This window comes from Salarias fasciatus, chromosome 3 (assembly GCF_902148845.1).
Source record: "Salarias fasciatus chromosome 3, fSalaFa1.1, whole genome shotgun sequence".
In the NCBI taxonomy this organism is placed as follows: Eukaryota; Metazoa; Chordata; class Actinopteri; order Blenniiformes; family Blenniidae; genus Salarias; species Salarias fasciatus.
This window is the reverse complement of record NC_043747.1, coordinates 18,863,888-18,880,005: the sequence shown is the minus strand read 5'-3', so window position 1 is coordinate 18,880,005 and position 16,118 is coordinate 18,863,888. Positions and strand designations below refer to the sequence as shown.

Here is a 16,118-nt window from a genome sequence, read left to right as displayed (position 1 = left end):
CGTAGCCTCAGATTTTGAGAAATAGAATATAGTTTTTTTTTTATTTAATACTGCAGTAACAATTCTTGATGTTAAATCACATGAAATGTTCCAAGAATAATCGTACAATAAAAAGTTGTTTCATGAGTAACCTTATTGTCTTCAACATATTTTATTTTCACAGAATGATATTTGAAAAATAGAGGTCGTCTTATAATCAGACTCGTCTTATAGTAGCCAATACAGTCATCTTTTTTGTTATTGTTCACATGGAATATTCCAATTGAATCCAGTTGCTAATTTTAGTGGTTGTATTAGTCAGAAATGGGATAAAGGACTAAGGCTTCCCATGTCTTTACAGCCCACGTCACTCTGAGTTGTTTGAAAGTCAGAATTGTCCAGTTTTCGAAGTTGTTTACATGCCACATTGTAATAGTGACTGTGAAAGAAACAGTTCGTGAAGCATGTGTCGAGGCAGCAGTTTGCAAACTGGCTCGTTCAACATTGAAAAAATATATAGTGGCCCCAGTGGCGGCTGCTGGTCTTCCAAAGAGGGGAAGTTCATTTTTAACATACATTGTCATATTTTTGTATGTAAATTCTATTAACTTTCATGCCTTTTGTACGCCCTGTCAAAGTTAGACAGATCCCTAAAGCCCACTTTGACCAGACAACACATCCCTGAGATGGTTTCATCAAGAGATATGGCCAGCAGGACATTTTATTGGTGACAGCACTTCCAGTCAGCAGCTCACCTTGTCATATCAGGACAGCTGAAGAGACCTGTTACTTTTCCCCACCTTTTGGCATCAGCTAAGTCTTCGGAGTTGATCTGTTATGCAGTTTAACACCAATTTTCTCTTCGTAAGGAAGAATATCAAATGGCTTCGCCAAAATCCGGTCCACAACATTCACACTGTCTGCCGCTGTGTGCAGCTGGCGAGCAGCTGGAGCTGCTGCAGAGGCTAGAGTGCTGTGTGACGCCTGAGTGTGAGAGTGAGAGACGGGGAGAAGCTCCAGCTGCTGGTTGAGGACAGAAACCACAGAGTGACCTAAACGAGTCTCCAAACACAATGCTAGTCATTTTTCACAAACATAAAGTCTCCGAGGATCAGTAAAGCCTCTGAATCAACTCAGAACAACAGAAAGAAAAACTTCGGAAGTGCTTTGGTGCATTATTTTTATTTCAAGATCACCGATTTGCTCATTTCGCTGTCAGTCAAGCTTCAGACAGATCATCCAATCAGCACACAGAAGCTCAGCGTCCAGGTCAGCCCACTGCCCCATAGAGCCCCATTGAAGTTCTGTAGTCCAATGGGCGGGACCAGCCCAGCATTTTATCCAATGAGCGTCCAGTTTCACTGCAGCAGAACAACCCACTCTAGCTAGTGCACAGACGTCCAGCGTCCGGCTGTTTCAAGTGCCGTGCTGCTGTGAGGAGGAGTGAGAAAAAAGCCGAGTCAATTACGTATACGGAAGTGGATAACCAGCAGAGGTGGAAAAAGTACAAAAAAAAATTGTAATTGAGTAAAAGTATCTTTACTTTGCTTAAATCCTACTCAAAGTAAAAGTACCCATCTGAAAATGTACTTGAGTAAAAGTACAAAAGTACATCATTTAAAATGTAATTTGAGTAGAAGTTACTTAGTTACGTGAATGCGAATAGGTCTAAGTTTGGCCAAGGTTTTTTTAGGTTTTCCTCTGCAGAAGTTGTAGCTTCTTCAGACCCTTCTCCATGATCTCTCCAAATTGAATGCAACATCCACTGTACTGACGGCTCAGTACTGTGTCTGGTTTTTTCATTTGCAATCGCAGAGTTCACGTCGGTTAGAACGCTCTTAAGTTCGCCCAAGACTTAGTCCAAAGAAAGACACTAAGAGGATATGTCCACTTATGGAGCTTTAATGATGATCAACAGGCAGTGTACAGGTGTATTGTGTGGTTTTCTAAGAATAAACAGAAAGACAATAATCATTATCAACTCACCACACTTACCCATATTTCCAGACCATATGTATGTATAGATAATTTCCATAAAGATAAACAAGGCCTGACACAGCATGAACACACTGACCACTTACAGAGATCAACCTGAACGAGCGGGAATTGCCCTATAATGTTGATGTTAGCTTATATCAATATCATTAATATCATTGCTAATCATACATGGCTGCCATAGAGTTAGCTTTAAGCAACCTCGTCACAAACAAGAGGGATACAACAAACAACATCCACTGCAACAGGGCGACGTACTTTTTCTGGACGCACACTAACACTGAGACAACCCACAGGCTGACAGCTCCGACCTGTCTTTGATGTCGGACTTCTCCGTGTGCCTTTTACTCTCCGACGCGGAGCAGTGCGCAGCAGCCGTGAGCAGCGCCAACACTGCCCCTTAGTGGCTGGCGGTGCAAGTAACGTCTCCAGTCTTCAGAACATCCACCTTTCCACGTGCAGATCCAGATTATAAATGAGACAAGAGGAAGGGCGCGTGGTTTTTTTCATTATCATAATTGTACTCGGTAACGTGAGGGGGTTCAAATGTAGTGAAGTAAAATACTTGGGTCAAAATGTAATTGAGTAAAAGTAAAAATTACTTATTTCAAATACTACTTATAAAATTACAAGTTACTCATAAAAAGTACTCAATTATAGTAACGTGAGTAAATGTAATTCATTACTGTCCACCCCTGGTAACCAGTTGCCACGGCCCCAATCCAAGTCATCCCTGACCTCGCCGGCCCCAGGCCAAGTCAGCCCCCGACCAACTCGACCCCAGGCCCCGATCAACTCGGCCCCAAAAACCCCGACTCCCGACCAACTCGGTCCCAACTAACTTCCATAGCAGCGGCGCACCAGACAAATTTACCAGTAATTTTTTTTCAGTTAGTTGGGACCGAGTTGGTCGGGAGTCGGGGCCGAGTTGATCCAGAGTCGGGGCCGTCGGGGTCAAGTTGGTCGGGGGCCAACTTGGTTTGGGGTCGGCGAGGTCAGGGGCGACTTGGATTGGGGGTGTGGTGACTGTAATCCTGGAAGTGCACCCATTGGAAATGGCGTCTGAGAAAGTCCACCAGTCAGAAATGATGGAGCAGCAAACATAGACGTATTATCACAGAACAACATAGACTCATAGAAGTCTGCCAAACTAAAAAAAAATTGTTTTTTTCATTTTATTTACTTTATCTAAGAAATTTCATGCACATATACAAGCACCTCGCTCGCCAGAAAGGTTGGAATTTGTTCTTTCTTCTTGGTTTCTTCAGATTTGTTTTTCATATCTCAACAGAGTCACCGATTGTCTTCTGTTCAGGTAAAGAATTGCCTTCTTGTCTGTGTAGAAAGTACCATCATGGATAAAGAAGGAGATGGTAGGTGTAGCTGTACCAGTATTAATTTATACCTTTTGCATCTGTATTTATACCTGCTTTCACTCTCTGTGTTTTTATCTCTTGCCTTAAAAAGCACGTTTTTTTTTTCCTGCAAGATTAGTTGAAGTACTTTTCTATGGAGACCCTAAAGGTACACAGAATTTGTTTTTGTTGTTTTTAAGGAAATTTTACGTGCTCGCTTTAAACTTTAATATGCTCATGTAAGCAACTTTACGCGCTCCGATAAAACTTTACACACATGCGTAAAGTTATTTACGTACTCCCATAAAAAAACAAAGAAACAAAAGTGTCTACAAAGACACCCCATTTATGAAATGATCGTACGATGGCATATGAGCGTTCAGCCATATGAAAGACGGGTTTGGCATTTATGAATATGATCATGATGGTACAGTAAAATGAAGTCTCACAACAGGTCTGACATTGTGGAGCAAGTTTGAGTCAGTGTGGATTTGTGGTGCAGCACAGAAAAACCTGGCGGAGCGTGAAAGTAGTTCAACCTCAAACATGTCATAAAGCACAAGAAGCAAATTTTCAGTACAGTTTGACTCATACCATTCTGTTCAGAGTCTGATCAAAAATGTTAAATGAAATTATATTTTCACTGATTGATTGATTGATGCTTTATTAATCTTGAGAGAAATTGAAGTCATCAGGAACTGACATACAGCAACAACAAAAAAAGACGAAACAGGCAGATTAGTAACCAGATTAACATTATTAAAGGTTAATATATGTACTGTAAAAAGAAAAAACTGTACAATCCTATGAACAAAACTCTTTAAACTCTCTAAATCTGTGCAAATACTATATGGATTAAAAGTGAACATAAAAAAGTGATACATTTAAAGACAGTATATGCAAATGATATAAGTAAGTAAAGACAGGAAACAGTTGTAGTTGTCTCTCAGTGAATCGGTCCCCAATCCAGGAACCCACATGTGAGACCACTCCCATGATGCTCAGCTTGTCTGTCAGAAGGTTGGCCTGGATGGTGTTGAAGGGTCTGCTGAAGTTGAAGAACCTCTCACTGACTGCCGAGGATGGGTGTTGAGGGGGTTGAAGGGGAAACAGGGCAGTGAGGAGAACAGAAAGCTGTAACCACCACGGTCTCTGTCTGCCATAGACATACATAGAAAGGCTAGATAGCTTACAGACGCTGTTTATCCAATGACAGCTGACGTCGCTACACGGCGGCCATCTTACCTAGGGGCCGCTGGCTCTCTGATTACATTAATGCCCTGGAGCATGTAATATTTAATTAAGCATAGCTTGGTCAATTTTCAACTGATTTTTAAATGGATTGATTTGTTACAAAAGCCAGAGATGTCGTTATTTACAGATAATTATAACCATGGACTTTCATATCAAATTAAAATAAAGTAGATAATAGAGCATTACCTGCCATAGCACACATACAGTAAATTTAAATCGTCAGTGTTTTTTAAGCACTCTAAACACTTTTTAAACACTATATTTCTAATACTTATGAAATAAAGGGGGAAGTTGACCCACATGATATTTTAAACTTAAACTGAACAAATCATGTATGTACATTATATGAATTGTGATTCATATTGGTTCAATTTACCCCAAGGTTTTTGGTTCCTCTGGCCCTACGGCCCTCATTTTGATAAAACCTCACAAATTTAATGATTCAGAGTGACCTTTTGCTAAATGATTCACATAGTTCTGTACACTGAACATCACTAACATGCATAATGTATAAATTTAAACTTGGGTCCGTTTGCTTTATTATAAAAAATAATTATGCCTCAAAAGTCAAAGAATTCCACAGTCATTTGGAAAATATGTTTCTGTTCTTATTTTAGGGTCTTGTGACAACTCATGTATAGTTTTAAGGATCAAGGGGACGGTTCATTCATCTTACCTGTTCTACCCTACATAGATTTTAAGATACATTTTTAAATAAACACATCCAGGAAACATGGCGTCAAGGTTTCTTTTATTAACAGGTGCACACAATTCCAAAACAATAAAAGATTCACTCCAGAGGCTGCAGAGGCTCATCCTTGGTCCATGGCAGGTTTTCTTCTGCTCTTCTAGAGGCAGCAGTGCTTCTTGTTGTTACGGCTAAAATGTACAGCTAAATATTAAAATGTCCTTAATGCACAACACTTTATGTATTCCTAAACTGCAGTAATCGTGACAATGTGAATATCACATATTCTTGTTGGCCAATGATACACATACCCTTTGGAGACGAGCAGGAAGTTGAAAATGTTTGACACAACAGCAGCCTTAAGCCTGAACATCTTCCCAGTCCTGTTAAAATCCTCACTCTGAAATGTTCGCTGCACAGTTTGCAGTTTTTGATGCAACAAAACCGTCCCTTTTTAGAGCAAGTTCCCATCGCCTCCTCTTCTCTGTGTTTTGGGAATCCTGAAAAACATGAGAAGGTACCAAGATATATGAGTTATTGACATTTTACACCCTTGTTATCTTTAACTTTAAAGCTAGGGTTGGCGATTTGAATGAGATACATTTTTTTAAATACTGGTTAAAATGATCTTCATGACCCAATGGGAAACAATTCATAGCGTGTTCTTAAAGTAGTTTGGAAAATATCCGCTATCTACAGCAGGAGTAAAACGGGAAAAACAGCAACCAATCGTCTTGACGGGACACCTTTTTTTAAACCAATCAAATCCCTTCGCCGTTCGACCTGCCCCCTGCGCGTACATGTCAATGGCGTGCACTGACCCTGGTTCAGTGCGCGCGTAGAAGGACGGAGCGTCGTTGCAGAATGGCGGAGAAGAATGTTTGGGGCTTTACTTACCGGTGAGTGCGCCATACTTGGCATAGTGCAAATAAAGAAAAACGAAGAAACGAAGCGCTGAGGACAGGTTACGCCAGGGACGCACTGGACGCACCGCACTCCGCGTCTCCGCTCCCAACGGAGCTCCTCCAATGGGGTGGGAGCTGGACGGAACCTTGGGGAGATGCTACATTCGTGCTACATGCTAGTTTTCCAAGATCGCCAACCCTAGCTTTAATGGTAAGAACACAAAATACTGAGCTAAATTATGATATTGTTGGGGTAATTCATGTAGCCTATGCTTGAATGCCATTATGAAACCCTAAATAACAGTAACATGTTAAAAGAAATGTGAAAAAGTAATATTCAATAATTATTATGTAAACAAATGGTAGAAACATTTCTAAAATGTCAGGGTCAAAATATCTTGTATTATACAAGTACAAATCCACTAAGTTATTAACAATAATCCTAAATATGTCCCTCAAGGCATTTCTTACGAGTGAAAGGTGATTCTACGGCTCTTGTTTTGACGGAACGTTCATTTGAGCTTCCATATGCTGCACTAAAGTGTGGCATCTTGCACTGGAGGAGGACATTTTTACAAACACAAAGCCAGCCTGTAACTGTATCACAATGAATCTAAATCTAGGATATATTTCACTAATGAAACAGCTTGGAAATCATGTTAAAACTAAGGAGTAATTATGCCTTTCCCACCTATTAAGTCCCGGTTACTTTGTCCAAGTGGCTCACATGTCTCATTCACAATCTCTTGTTTCTTTGCTGGCTAATACCCAACTTCATCCACACAAATTGTCATTTAGACAAAATATGTTGTTGTCACAAAATTATTATTGGTCTCACAGAAACCTTGATAATACCGTAATTGAATTTCCCAGATTGCAGCCATGCAAATGGCTGTAACAAACACACAACTATGCAGCAACTTTCAAAAAGAAAAACTGCAATTTCAACAGGTCTGCGCGCCCCGAATAATATCCACGTTAATAAGGTATTTAATAACTCAAACCATTTGTAAATCCGTCAAGAATTCAGCAAGTTAAGTGTATTTTTGTTTGTGTAGGTCGCTTACCTTCCATCCACTACTGCAGAGCGCTCCTAAGTCCCCCTAGGTAAGATGGCCGACCGGTGACGACGCCGGTAAAAGTCCAATGAGCCATCTAGCCTTTCTATGTAAATCTATGCTGTCTGCCACCATTAACAAACATGCTCAGTGAGGATGGAGGAGCCATCAGAGAAAACGTTTCATTTTACAAAACACTGCCACAATAATCATCTGGAGAGGAATGTTTTTAGGTCAAATAACTGAATAAATTAAGAAATTCTATTTGGCCCATTTTTGAAAATGATTACAGTTCTTTTGCTCCATTTGTTTTGATTGATTTTTTTTTTTTCAAGTAGAGTCTGTGTCAAGTGTGTGTAGGTTTGTGCAGAATCCCCACTTGAAAGGATGTCCCCCAACTGAAGCACGCAGGACTCCACTCGTTGCCTTTTTAGTTTATTTTATTGCAGTTGCAGCGTTAGTTTTAACGGTGGGGTTAGGCGTTAGGTGTTTGGCGTTAGGCGTTAGGTGGAAAAACCTCAAAAGAAAACAAAGGGAATACAATATCAGTACTTGAATACAGACACAAAATTTTATCATTCTTGTTTTTAGCTTCAATGCCTTTTAACAAGTACATTTCAAACCCTTACATTAATTAACAATATTTTACCAAAACACATTTTAGCATTTTAAACAAAGTAAATCAATAAATTCCTACATAATTTCTATTCCCACTTTCTTTAGAACTGCAAAATATAAATCATTACATCTTAATCTTTATTTCTTCTCTTTTTATGCAATAACCAATCCATTAATTTTTTTACAAAATAAATAAACACAATCCGCAGCAACTCCAGTGTCAAATCTTCACTGAAGCAATCTCAAAATGTTCCAGCGTGCCTGGACGCTGAATTGCCAGCGCTCCAAGCGCTCCTGAACGCATCACAGAGCTGCACTTCTCCCACAGTAAACAGTGAACAGACATGGAGGTGCTTACCGGCTGTTCTTCAGGTATCTTTTTGACCGTGTTGGGGAGATCGCCTGCACAATCGCTTTGAGGTAAGTACAGAAAACTTCAGGCTATTTTGGCTCGCGCTGCTCGCGCTGTTGAGCCACCCGTGTTCCTACCTCATCTGGGCTCACTGTGCTCTGTCTAATAAGGTCCAGGTGCGCGCTCAGGAGGCTCCGCCAGCTGACGTAGTGACTTCGGATAGGATGAGGGAAAGTGGGGTGAAAGGCAGCTCGACTCCAACCAAACACCTCCCACTCGATCTTCACACGAAGCACCTTGGGAAGGTCGCCAACACTTGAGAGCTGCATCCGTTCTTCCATCACCCTTGCTCCTCGACAGGCAGAAGGACGACCAACCACCTGACGTCTCTGTGCAGAGTGGTGGTTTGAGTGTTTCCTGTGGGATGGTTGGATGTTTGTTCTGATCTTGGCCTTGTCGATGGAATTGAGCTTGAGATGACCTTTACATGCACGTCCCGTACAGCGCCCTTTTTGTCAGGATTCGTACTTGTGACTCGTCCAAGTTTGAAGTGGCCCCTCAAAGCATTCTGATCACACAGCCAGATGATGTCACCTACTGCGACGTTCCTTTGTGAGGTGTGCCATTTGCTTCTCACAAAGAGGTTAGGACCTGCAAGTTGGCTCCATGATCTCCAGAACTTGTTCACCACAGTTTGCATTTCCTGCAATCTTTTATATGGATACTTTTCAAAACTGAATGTCTTTATGTCACTATCAGGAGAAGCACGTCCTAGCAACAGCGAATTTGGCGTGATGTATTGGACAACCTGTTCACGATCCTGTACTCTGGCATCGATTGGGCACTCATTTGCAAGATTTGCTGCTTGCTGCAAAGTTGTTTGGAATTCACTGTAGGTGAGATTGGTTTCACTGTCCAGTCCTTGTAGTGCCCTTTTCACGATACGAACAGCAGCTTCTGCAGCACCGTTGCGGTGAGGTGAGTCTGCTGGTTGTATTTTCCATTCCCAGATGGTGCTGTTTTTTGTGCAGGTTTCTTCCAGTGCTGATTTGCTCTGCCTTTCCAGGAATTGATACAGGTCTTTCAGAACAGGTTTGGAGCCAATGAAGTTCATTCCAGGGTCCGACCAAATCCTCTTCGGGTGTCCTCTTATTGCAGTGAAGCGAAGGTATGCCGTGAGGAAGCTTTCTGTGGAGACTGCATTTACAAGGTCGACATGGACTGCTCTGCTCGCCATGCAGCTGAAAACGACTCCCCACGCCTTCATCTTTACTCTCTTTTTCACTTCATCTTTCAACAGATAGGGTCCAAAGAGGTCAACAGCTGTGTATTCAAATGGTGCAGCTGGGCTGGTTCTTTCTAGCGGTAGGCTTGCCATTATTTGTTGACACCTTTTGGCTCTTGCTTTTCTGCAGAAGAGGCAGTTTCCCACCACTTTTTGGACAATCTGTCTTCCCTGGACTACCCAGGCTTTCTTGCGCATCCTCAACATTGTCCCAGCCACTCCTTCATGGCCTTCATCATGCGCTTCACGTGCAAGCAGTACTGAGGTCCATGCATTGTGAGGTAGGAGTGGTACAGCTGTGGAATCTTCGTTGAAACTTTGGATTCGTCCTCCACAAAGCAGTAACCCCGAGTCTGGTGCTTTGTAGACTACCAAACGGTTTGTTGTGGAGGTGGGAAAAGTCACCCCTTCTTGGGCTGCTAGAAATATGTCCCTCAGAGCATCCTGCCGCTCTTCGACTGAGACAACTCCACTGTCCAACATAGCCTCCCACTTTTGTGACTTCAGGGTCTTGGACGGTCCAGCAAATTTCTTGGCAGCTCTCCACACCATTGCAACTGTTTTTACAAGCTGGGAAAGATGGCTGAAGCGTCTTTTGTTCACCAAAATTTTGACTGCTGAACCAGCAGGAGGTCTGTGGAGTCTTCAGGTTGAGATCACTGTGCTTTGTTTTGCCTTGGCTCTTGTTAGCACAGACACAAAGGATTTTTTCTGCATCTGGCCAATGTTTTCTTGTCTTGTCAAGGGGTCCGGTGTCTCTCTTTTCACATTCTCCAGCGTTAGATCTTGCCCAAGTCTCATTTTCTTTTCCCGTCTTGAGAAGTTGAATCTCACCATCACGTGCAATTTGTCCTCCTGCACCTTATAACCGAGACCGAGAGCTTTGCTGTCTTCGTCTTTCTTTTGGTTCGGCAGGATGACGATTTTTGGTGATAACTCGTCGTTTTCTTTTTTCCTCTGGCCAGAGAAGCTACATGGCTTCATGGCAAACCCACCAGCTTCCAGAATACATTCCACATTTGTGGTGACAGTTTGGAGCCGTTCTGAGTCATTGTGAGAAGTTAGGATGTCATCATCATAGGTATGCTCCAGCAGCACCTGACGTTCTTCTTCGAGATGGCTGAACTGGTTCTCTGTCCTGAGGAAGGTTTTTTCCACAGCTCGTTTGTTGTTCGGAAGGGTGGATGGATCTTCACGCCACGGATAGCTTGCATGCCAGTGGGGACTTGCACTGTGTTCGTCAGCACCAGCATATGATAAGCCGTGTTTAACAATCTCCATCTCCCTTTCTTCAGCTAATGTCATGTCTTTACCGCCCGGCTGACAGTTACCGCAGCAGCAGCCCCCTCATTTTGGGTTACAGGCAGCGCCTATGCTGTCCCATTTCCACCAGTCTAAGAAGTCATGAGTAGTGGTTGAGGTGTAGGATTGCTGGATTGTGGGTGGAGTGCTTGTACACTCATGATACTTCACAGCTGCAGTTCTCATGGATCTGGCGAAATGCGTGCAGGACATGTGAGCTGAAACAGTGATTTTCTCGAACAGTTCAGGATGAGTCCCTGCCACCGTTTTCCCGAGCGGTCCATCCCACAGTACAAGATCCCCCACACTAGAAACTTTTTGTGGAGCCAACCTGCCTTCTTTATGGCTGATTAGGAGTTGAATTTCTCTTGGCCTTTTGAGGTCATGAATTGGAACGTCAGGGAAAAATGTATGAAGTTGCTTTGCAGAAACTGGTTGGTGGATGTCTGCAATGTGTTCAAGTCCATAACAGACCAGCTGGTGTGATTTCTCTGTCCGAACCCATATCTTCAGCATGTTTCCTACAGGAAATTGTTCATACAAACCTTCCACTGTGTTTTTTCAAAACCACATCATACCATGATACTTGTCTTGACACAAAGGCTGGGAGAGGTGAGAGATATGTGAGAGTTCCAGAATTTAAATGTTTTCAATCAATGCCCTTCTGACTAAAATGTAAAATATAGAAAGTATTTTCCAGCTTGTCAGACCTCTGGACTCTGGCAAGACCCTATTATAATTCTACACTAACCAAAGGTTAAATGCAAACTTTGTTCCATGATAAACTTATTTGTCTTTATGGCTTTCTACACACTCACACTCCCATTACATCTTGAAGACACAAACTTAACTTCAGCTCTCTGTGTCTCTCCCTCCCTCTGAGAGTGTGTTTGAAGCAGTTTGTCTTCCTTGTTTTATAAATGTTATTTCTCATGTGAACCGTGGCTGATTAAGCCCAGTTTATAATCATAACAATTGTGTTAGTCTAAAATACCAAAATGGACAAAAGACTGAGGTTGCTCATATTTGTGTGCTTTTATTTCATTTTGTTTTGCCTTTGTTTCTTTTCCCTGCACCTCATGTCACTCTGATTGACTTATTTGCTGCTCAGAAATGTGCAGTTTTTAACGTTTGTTTAGTGCCACATTGTAATAGATTCATTTAAATAAATTAAGTTGACTGAGCTATAGTTAAAGAAAAAGCTCATGAAGTTTGTGTGAAGGCAGCAGTTTAAAAACAGGCTCATTCAACACTGAAAAATAAATATAGTTACTGAAATAACAAATTGAGTAATATACTAAATAAATATAGTGAACTTAAAGGTGCATTATGCAGTTTGTTTTATGCGAAACACCGACCCCTGCAGGCCTTGGGCGTAACTGCAGTACTGTACGTGCACAGAAGAGGGGAACTCCTTCCTAGCTCTTTTAGCAGCGCTCGAGTAAAACGTAAGTTTCTTTTGCCTGGTGGGGTCTGTGCTGGAGCCGTGGCAGTGCTAGAAGCCGGTCTTTTCTTACTTTATGGTAGCTCCATCCTCAGTACTGCTCAGTTGTTGCTGCTAAGCATCTGGCGGAGTAATGGCAGACAAAACGAAACTTAAGGATATCAGTCCAGTGGGAGCGCGCATTACGTCAAGCTCAGAGCGATTCGTACCCGAATCACTCATATTGCTGTGCCTTCAGTGCCCTGCACAGGAAAATAGGAGCGACTGTGATCTTGCAGAAATAGCTCGTGCTGTCCATCAGGCAAAGGTGAAAATGTGTGTGGGTGTGAGTAATTGATAATTTAATATTTAAAACTGCGCTGTGCTCCTTTAAATGAAAAAAATATCTGGCTGGAAAAACAGAATTGTATATCTAATAGTCACAAACAACACAGTTAAATTTTGAAATGATTTATAATTTACATCCATGCATGGCCTCAGCAAGAGAATCAAATTCTTTCCACAAATAAAATTGGTTATTTCCTTTTTTAAAGTGCAAACAGTATATGCAAAATTTTGACCAAAGTACTGCTCTGTCAATACAGAGCGCATACTGTCCATGTCCATACAGTCGTATTTTCTTAGTGCTCTTAAATTCTGTCTTGCCTGTCACTTGTTTGCCGTTCATTATTTCCACTGGGGAGCAAATTGCTGCAACACAAATGATTTAAAAGTGGTGGGGGAATCTTCAGTGCCGATATTTTTAGACTTTGATGTTCTGGCTGCGCTTGATAAGCAGCAGCGTCAGTTAACACTTAACTGCTCTGCTTCTTGTTGCTCTTGCTTTGAAAATAACAAAACACTCTGGAAAAGTATGGAAATATATATCAATGACTTACTTTGACATGATTTTTTTTTCCCCCCCTAGTACAAAACGCGTGGAGGATTGTGATGCTGGGAAAATACGGATCTGGGATTAGCAGTCTGGCTAACACCATACTTGGAGAAAACCACTTCGAAATCAACAGTTTAAGTGACTCAGAAACACGTTTTTCTCAGAGCAAAACCAAATCTGTCCAGGGCAGAGTCCTCACTTTGATCGACACTTCTGGATTGTTCCTCCCGGGCAGGTCTGAGGAGGACGTGGAGGCCTCCAGACTCAGCTGTATGATAGAGTGCGCTCCGGGGCTGCACGCTTTTCTCATCGTGCTCAAAGTGGAGAAATTCACAGAGCAGGAGGAAGACATCATCACGCAAATCTGCAAACTCTTTTCTGAAGACGTCTTGAAATATGCAGCGGTTGTCTTCACTAAGGGGTACCTGCTGCCCGAAGGGATGAAGATCAGTGAGTTTGTTGCTGAGAGCAAGGCTCTGAGTGAGCTGGTGAGGAAGTGTGGAGGGCGCTGCCACGTCTTTGATAACAAATACTGGAAGCAAACCCAGCAGGATGAGTACAGAAGCAACCAGTTCCAGGTGGCAGAGCTGCTCAAGAGCATAGACCAGATTGTGAAGATGCACAGTGGCAGTTACTACACCAATAACAGGCTTCAGGAGGTGGAGAGTGAAATCCAAAGAGAGCAAAAGCAGATCAGAGAGTCATCAGAAAACATGGTGGAGGAAGACATCAGAGAGCAGGCCAAAAGGAGGTTCTTTGAGAGGTGGCTGGAATGTCGCCAACGCTTATCTTCTATGCTCAGATGGGTGATGCGCCTTGTCGTACCGGGATTACTTGCAATTGTCGTTGGTGTGATCGGTTCAAAACTGAAGAAGTTTTTATATTAAAGAATATATGATCCATGGAATGAGCACTGAAGAAGTAATGAAATAGAAAACCTGGATGAACCTTTCAGATTGTAATTTTTTTTCGATGGGATCAATATCTATTGACCAGTGAGGCTTTAATTTGATCTGTGTGTTTATTGTTGCAGGTCTGAACTGATCAGAAATCACACTTTAGTCCTCAATGCTTGAGAAATGACAATAAAATATGTCATAACTTCAGTGATGATTCCAAATGTGTATAAACTGTTGACTTTAATTCATTATATACAACATGCATGCATTTATTCTATTGTGCTATATTCTAAAACCGGCTCGACTTCTTCTTTTTTTGTATCTTTTTTTTTTTTTGCTTTCAAACAATATCTAGGATTTTTTTTTTATCACTTGGCTGTGAGTGAATTAAGCAACAGTAAAGAAGCTTCTTTGTCACAAGTGTTTGATTTCTTTTTTTTTTCTTTACTTGGGGTTTACTTGCAATTGTCTTTGGTGTGATTGTTTCAAAATTGATGAAGTCTTTAAATGAAAGAATATATGATCCCTAAAATGAGCACTGAAGAGTAATGAAACAGAAAGCCTGGATGAACCTTTCAGATTGTATTTTGTTTCCAGTGGGATCAATAGCTACTGACTCGTGAAGGGTTAGGGTTCTAAATGTGTAGAAACTGTTGACTCACAGTGTCTGTGGACTTCATTACATACAACATGCATGCCTCTATTCTATTCCGCTACATTCTAAAGCTTGCTGTATTTTTTTTTGTTTGTTTTTTTTTTTGTTTTTCAGATGATATCTGCATGTATATTTTTTATCACTTGGCTATGAGTGTATTTAGCAACAATAAAGGAGTTTCTACCCCTTAAACATTGCGTCCGTCCGTCCAAGACCAATTATAGACCTATTTTGGACGTCCAAAATAGGTGAGGTATTTCGACGTCTAGATGACGTTGAAGATTTGGACATCTAAATTAGGACCCAATATCGACGTCTACATGCGGTTGAACATTCGAAAGTCGGGGAAACTTTATGTTCCTTGATTAAAAATGTTTACAATCTGAACGAGATGATGAATGACGTATTATGTATGAAATGGGTTTTGATGTATTTTATTTTTGTTTTATTTTGAAGGGCGACAGATAGGAAGTTCTGTGTCTGTGTTCACTTATTGGCTGCCATAATGCATATTAACTTGACTGAGTGAAACCGGAAGTAGAGGTGTGTCAGATGGTACACTTTACTGCGAAAGCCACGGAGCTGGAGATGCTGCTGTCAGGCTAATTAAGTGTTTTTCCCTTAATCGCTGGTCCAGCAGTTGTCGGGGAACTCTGATTCCTGTTTTGTGGACCGACAGTAGTCTGGATCCACCTTGGACTGGCCGGTCACAGTCCCTTTTGAGGGCAATCAGCACCATAGCATGCTGGGACAGCGGATGGGAGGATGAGTTAGCTGCAGATTCGTCACTGGTCCGGTATTTTGAGTACTGTGAAGTTTTTGCAATAAAATCTGTTTAAAAAGAATTGGATTGTGATCGTAGTTTCCTGTACCTGTGAATTTTGCTGTACCTTGGCTTGTCAGGAGGTTGGATGCTGTCTTTATGCATTTCAAGTTAGCATCTGCTGGTGATTGATTCAAATGAAGTAACAGGAAAATAACCTTGGCAAGCATGTCACCTTCTACAATGGGACTTTATGCATAGTAAGCAGTATTAATAATAATAATTTACCCCTGAAAAAGTGTTTATGTGAATGTTAACCCCGCCTTGTATTTCTTTTTCTTTGAGTCCGTTTGTTTTCATTGTCTCGTACAGATAGAATTATGTCGAATAAAAGAGCCGCCCAAGCGGTTAAATTTAGTTCGTATTTTCATCAAATTGTGAACTTTGGAGAAACACAAAATAAACATTTTTAAAACCACCACTTTGTTTCGTGTGTATTGCACTGTATTTCAGGAAAAGTAGTTTTCCGTAAAGTAGTAGTCACCCTCCCGTTTACAGTTGAAATACTTCATAAATTAACAGCTCAATAGGTAAGGCTGAGGATCGTTGAACAGGAAGTCGTGAGTTCGACTCTCGTGTGTCACCCGTCTGCAATGAAATGATGAAGTGACTGCAGTAATATGCCTGATACT

The 16,118-nt window shown here is 41.5% G+C and overlaps 1 protein-coding gene across 4 annotated transcripts in view; it reads left to right on the top strand.

Annotated features, from left to right (window-relative positions):
• LOC115386028 (GTPase IMAP family member 7-like) overlaps nucleotides 1-16,118 on the top strand; it is a 632,686-nt gene that overhangs the window by 21,020 nt on the left and 595,548 nt on the right. The window contains exon 2 of one of the 4 annotated variants that reach the window (XM_030088215.1): nucleotides 13,143-15,786. The exons of the other annotated variants lie outside the window; for them this stretch is intronic. Coding sequence (XP_029944075.1) covers nucleotides 13,143-13,996 — 854 coding nt within the window. The 3' untranslated portion in view covers nucleotides 13,997-15,786. Of the gene's footprint in view, nucleotides 1-13,142; nucleotides 15,787-16,118 lie in introns of those variants that run through there. 4 annotated transcript variants of the gene reach the window in all.